The sequence below is a fragment of the Antennarius striatus genome, chromosome 9 (genome assembly GCF_040054535.1).
Source record: "Antennarius striatus isolate MH-2024 chromosome 9, ASM4005453v1, whole genome shotgun sequence".
Taxonomy (NCBI): domain Eukaryota; kingdom Metazoa; phylum Chordata; class Actinopteri; order Lophiiformes; family Antennariidae; genus Antennarius; species Antennarius striatus.
Genome location: NC_090784.1, coordinates 14,502,423 through 14,508,413, shown reverse-complemented (window position 1 = coordinate 14,508,413; position 5,991 = coordinate 14,502,423). Strand labels below are relative to the sequence as shown.

General features: G+C 43.4%; 1 protein-coding gene across 1 annotated transcript; it reads left to right on the top strand.

Moving 5' to 3' along the window:
* The first annotated feature begins 552 nt into the window (after positions 1-552).
* On the top strand, positions 553-5,240 carry LOC137601929 (transcriptional repressor scratch 1-like). Its single transcript, XM_068324422.1, has 2 exons — positions 553-667; positions 4,513-5,240. Exons 1-2 carry the CDS (start codon positions 553-555, stop codon positions 5,238-5,240), a joined length of 843 nt encoding a protein of 280 aa, XP_068180523.1.
* The last annotated feature ends 751 nt before the right edge of the window (positions 5,241-5,991 follow it).

The window sequence follows — 5,991 nt, the reverse complement described above, 5'->3', positions numbered from 1 at the left end:
CAGGAATTAAGGACTACTTCCAACGGAATGACAAGGTGTCCGACATTTTTTTACTGAAAAGCTTCCAAAATCCTCGCTCTGTCTCCCTCTTGTTTTCTCCGCATCCCTCCCTCCTCCTCCTCCTTCATTCTCGTCCTCCTTCATCCTCCAGCTCTTCCTCCTCTCCTCTAAGGAGGCCCGAGAGCCACCGTGCGCGCCGCAGGGTGCCTTCCTCTGCCTCTTGATTTGCTCCTCTCTAGTCGCGGGCTCGGAGCGCAGCAGCAGCAGCTTATCGGTGGGAGCTGTCCGGTGCTGAAGTTCAATTTCTCACCTTTTGCAAGCGCGCTAAAGCGTGGAGGCTGCAGGAGGTCTGAGAGACTGAAACTGGGAAGACATTCTGACTAAGTGGCGTCATTTTCACGGCTTCCTCCTCAATCTGAAGACAATCTTCCTCCTGGATCGCTTGTCTGCCTGGTGCGTAACGGGCGAATCACCACGCTGGCCAGGCCGCCGGCGAGTGTCTGTGAGTGTGTGTCGTGTTTGTGACAGTGTGTGTATCGGTGTCGCACCACCATGCCGAGGTCTTTCTTGGTAAAAAAGGTTAAACTTGATGATTTCTCCAACGGAGCGGATATGGAGAGCGCCTACCGGCACCGGACGGACCTCAGGCTGCGGCTCCACGACAAAGGTAGGTCAGGCTGCCTAACAGGTGTCTCAGAAACTAGTGGAACTAAAACAAGCGGAGGTCGACAGGAAGAGAGGATGCTCCTTAAATCAGGTTACATCTGTGTGATGAAGACGAGGGGTTTACCAACCGTGTCCTGGAGGGACTCGCTTACAGTATAGTTTCATCTGCGTATGCAGTATTTTAACTTCTAATTTGTCTTCAGTCTTCCGTCTCTGCTCTTGAAACTTATTCTAGTTTACTTAAGGAGGGAAGTGGGTGTATTCTAGGCTGATAAGTAGCCTATAAACATTGATTACAGAACAACACCATCGCAGTTACTGCCCTCCCGGTGGGCAATAAAAAAGCGTCAAATTCGCGCACGAAGCGATCTCCTTCAATTCAAGATGCTGAGCGCTGAAGGGAGCAGCGGATGAGATGGACACGGTCAAACACCGGTCGACTGCCAGTCTCAACAAGTCAGCTCAATATGTGTTCTACAATCACGATGTTTCACGGGTGGATTGAGTCTAAAGCAGACATTGAGCGTTTGGTCAGTTATAGCAGCTGATTGTCCACTGGGGTAGAAAGGTCACAGGAGAAATGAACTAAACCCAGCGTGTCCCGTGTTTCATTGATTTTGGCTCCTCTTCGGAAGTTTTTCTTCACTCCTACGCGGGTTAAGCCGGGTTAAAAACATAAAGACGGAACAAACTGTCTTTAGTATTTGGTCCACTTTCACTTGGTTTGATGGAATTTGCAAAGGCAAAATCATTGGAGCTTTGTATGTTGATTGGAACTTTACATTTCTACTTTACACCAACATAATGATTAAACAGAAAACACTTACTATTTGATAACACATTGCGTCGTTTAGCTGTTAAAAAAACCCCCCAAACCCCCAAACCAACCTTTCCACCTGCTCCAGGTGAAGCACAGTGTGTTAAAACCGGTATGCTGAGACCAACCAGCAGTCAGCAGGGTTTTTGTTGTTGTTGTTGTTGTTGTTGTTGTTTTCTATCTTCTGCGCAACAAATCTACTCTTTATGAACAAAGAAAAAAGAAAACATCTACAAGTTAGGGTTTGTTTTGCATTTATTTACGTGGCGTTCTGATTTTTATAAAGAACAATTGCGCTCCTTCTCCAGGTGTGCTTGCTCTGTTTTTTTTTTTTGGTTTTTTTTTTACAGTGTCAGCAGATTTTTCTGCATTAAAATAAACGCATGACTCTATTTCCTCGCAGCAGCAACCACAAGCGCTGTCCATAAATCACAAAAAACGCATAGAAGCAGATACGCGCCGGTAGTCTGATTATCTCCCCTCACAGTCACCAGTGACGAACTGTTGAACATAAGTTAAAGCAACCGATTCGGAAACGGCGTCCGATATGCTTGATGTAACTATTGACATCATTTTACTTTTAGATATACTCCTGAGGCCTAACAGTTCTTTTGCCAGACCCCAATGCAGGTACCCTCCCGAGAATATGATCCATTGTTTTATGTTGCTCTGCGCTCATCCCTGAAACTCTGTGCGTCACCCCTTGCGCGAAAATCCCGAGATGTTTTTGCCATGCAAATGAATGGAGAGCATGGCCTCCACCTGAGTGTTATGATCACGTTATTGCTCAAAACGTGTATTCCGAGTGCGAGCCTGTCATCATCTCTCTGCCGGTGAAACAAAAAGCTGTTAGTGGTGTATTTATAATGTAGAGGTTAACGAGGCCTGCTCGGCTTGACACGCGATCTGCCGGCTCAGCAGCATTGCGCAATGCTGCCTGTCCCAGCAACCTTTTGTCTTCATCCCCAACAGCCGATGGTAAGTGCTTAATGCGGCTTCTTCATACAGCACATTTTATGCTCTGCCACTTTAGGAACAACTCGCTGCTTTTGGGAATAATTTATGGACTTATCCCACCCGTGTTTGCGTGCGTCGTGTGCGATGGGACCGTGTATTCAGATGGGACGCAGATGCAAATATGCAGCTGTTACTGAATGCAGTGTCAAATAGAGCTTGTTGCTTCTGCATCTTACTCAGAGAGCCTCTGAGAGACTGTGTGAATAAAAACACAGCGTCAGAAGAAAGTTAAATGTCACTACTATTTTTTAAACGATGCAGCCTTTGATGGTAAATGTTTTATTATGTCCAGGTGAACACATTAAGTCTCCCTTTACATCATAAACAGACAAAGAAATAATGGGGAAAAAAACTCACTGTTGCCTTATTATGCATTCAAGAAAGTCTTTGTGGATACTTTAGTTTTAATTTGCTGTCACACCAAAAATAGATTAGTCTTGTAGACACGTTAATACATTTGTAGTCCTGTTGACATGAGTTAAATTAGAAAGATGTCACCTTGTCTTATGAAGAGGGATCAGTAGCATCACCAAGGCTGCTAATAACATTCACTTGTATTTTGCTCACATGTCTCAACACACACAACCTCTGATCTGTTAGAACTGTTGACTGCACTGATGGAGCCTGCACAGCAGCCGCGCTGACACTGTGCCAGCAGTCTGCACTAGAGCACATCTGTCAGTGGTGCTGATGCTGATTTTCACACTCTAAATTAGCTTTGTCAAGTTCAGGGTCAGCCTGTGAGCATTTATCTTTCACAGAGTAAATGTTTTACCTGCAGCTTTTGAGAGCTGAGAGGAATTATATAGCTGAATTATCTCTGGACTTACACTGCAGCTGTCTTCACACAGGCCACAGGTGCACAGATCAGAGACATATGTTCTGTGTTACAACAAAAGACATTTACACATGTTAAAAGTTGTTAAGATCATTTAGGTGGATGCTGTTCTGATGCTGGGGGGCCAAACATCCCAAAACACTCTCAGAGGAAATACTGGATGTGGAACTTGGCTATAGTTGCTGTAGGGTTACCACAGGACAGATTAGGACAGAGACAAACTGTGTTCTGTGTAATTTTACACCAGATAGGTTATAGTCTTCAAAATGCTTTCCTTTCAAAAAGAATAGTGGTCAGTATATAACCACAAATGGTTTTGGACTTTCATGTTATATTACTGACCTGGAATCAGATCATTGTTTTGACCTTTCATATAGTCACATATGTCACATTATAATAACTGACCAGATGATCATGTGATTTGGAATGTTTGTGTTGACTCATTGTCTCCAAGGTTTACGACTAAATGAGTCTTCAGACGTAAAAGTCAGACTATTAGTTGGTAACAAGTCCGCAGTCATTTAATGATATCTAGTCAGACTGATGCCGGTCAGGAGACTTGAAAGTTGTATCTCTGTGAAGGAAGGAACACTTGATGACTTTCTGACTCCACTCTTTAATAGCTGGTTACAATTATGTAATGATGCTCACCCAAACATTTGTCCATGTTGTCTCCTTGTTAGACTGGCAAAATCAGGAGCAAATATCTGTACCATTTCCCACTGTTATATGAACTATGGGTGTGGGCTGTGATGGGTGGCAATTTTAGCACTTGGCCTTTGTGCCTCTTCAGATCTGTTTATCTCTGATTTCCATACCAGGCTTCAGCTTATACCCTCATCCTTGCCTGTCCTTTATAGATTGTACAGTCTGTCCATGTCTCCTCAGAAATCGCTGGAGAGAATTCTATAAAATTTCATGCGTGTGTTGAAGGGGCCATAAAGGCATTCAGTTCTTAAATGGTTTCTTCATTTTGCTTATTTTCACTTTTTTGTCTGCATTATTTAATGTCATTCTGCTATTATTCTGCTGTGATAGAGGTTATAGTTTATCCACATCAGCATAAATTCCGTTTTTCCAGCAGCACAGACATATGTGTCCTTGAACATAAAAGATATATTTATTCTAAACTTTTCACATAAGCATTAACACTGTTTCTGTCTGTCCATATCAGGTGGTTACATCAGCGACTACATCAGTCCTGTCGTGTTTGATGGAGAGAGCGACAGCGGGATCAAGGTGCCCTCTCCTGACCCTCTCTACGATGGTATCCACAGTGACTACGGCGCCCCTGATTCTGAATCCCCCGACAGTCCTGGCTCAGAAATCACTGATGGTTACATCAACGGAGATGCTGCAGTCAGTGAGGGTTACACAGTCGACGCCTTCTTCATCACAGATGGCCGCTCAAGAAGGAAAGCGCTCAGCAGTCCCAGATCCATCCAGAGGCACACATGCAATGAGTGCGGCAAAACCTACGCCACGTCTTCCAACCTGAGTCGGCACAAACAGACACACCGCTCACTGGACAGCAAGCTGGCAAAGAAATGTCCGACTTGCGGGAAGGTGTACGTGTCCATGCCCGCCATGGCCATGCACCTACTCACTCATGACCTCAAGCACAAGTGTGATGTGTGTGGGAAAGCGTTCAGTCGGCCCTGGCTTTTACAGGGCCACATGCGCTCTCATACGGGTGAAAAGCCGTTTGGATGTGCCCACTGCGGGAAGGCCTTTGCAGATCGCTCAAATCTGCGCGCTCACATGCAGACCCACTCGGCCTTCAAACACTTCAAGTGTAAACGTTGCAACAAGACCTTCGCGCTTAAGAGTTACCTAAACAAGCACTACGAGTCTGCCTGCTTTAAAGGTCCATTCTCTCCTCTAGGTTCACTAGATGCATGACCCCCTGCATAAAGAAAACCACAAAGAGAACTGAAGTCATAAATGATTATTAATCTTACAAACTGAACTGTAGACACAAACAATCTATTTTTGGTCACAATATGACCTTGCTTCTCCTCCTTTTCCCTTTCTCACTTCTCCCCTAACCTCACCTTCCCTTGGAAACTATTCTTGATGAAGAAGATGAAAATAGCACAATTTCTTTCTCCTTGAGATTTACCCACTGAAGGATTTAACAGATCTACGCATGCACTTCCTCAAAATCTCCTCATCCTCTGTCTGTTCAGGACAGCCACAATAATACTGACATGGCTTCTGGCATCTAGATACAGTGTGGCACCATATATTTTAGGACACTGATGAGGACGACAACAAAGACAGTAGTAAGCCTATCACCACTGAGTTTTTCATTGCAGTGAAATGCGGCAAAACAGTTTTTCCTTCGCCTTTTTCTTTCTTTGAGGGGAAAATAGCAGTAATAATAACAAAAACAACAACAACAACAATAATAATAACAGTAATAATAATAATAATAATGGCGATAATAATTATATTCTCTTGCACCAAGTGACCATATTCTCTCCAACACTGAGGTAAAATAGTATTATTTATTTATTTATTTATTTATTTATTTATTTATTTACTTACTTACTTTTTTGTTTATATTTCTTGACTAATTAATTGATTCATTGATTTTAGCATTTTTTTCCTTTTATTTGCTGTAGGTTATACTTGATGGTGATGATATGAC

Coding starts and splice junctions, on each gene's coding strand:
- LOC137601929 (XM_068324422.1), top strand. CDS start 553: ATGCCGAGGTCTTTCTTGGTAAAAAAGGTTAAACTTGATGATTTCTCC. Junction 668..4,512: donor GCTGCGGCTCCACGACAAAG/GTAGGTCAGGCT, acceptor TGTCCATATCAG/GTGGTTACATCAGCGACTAC.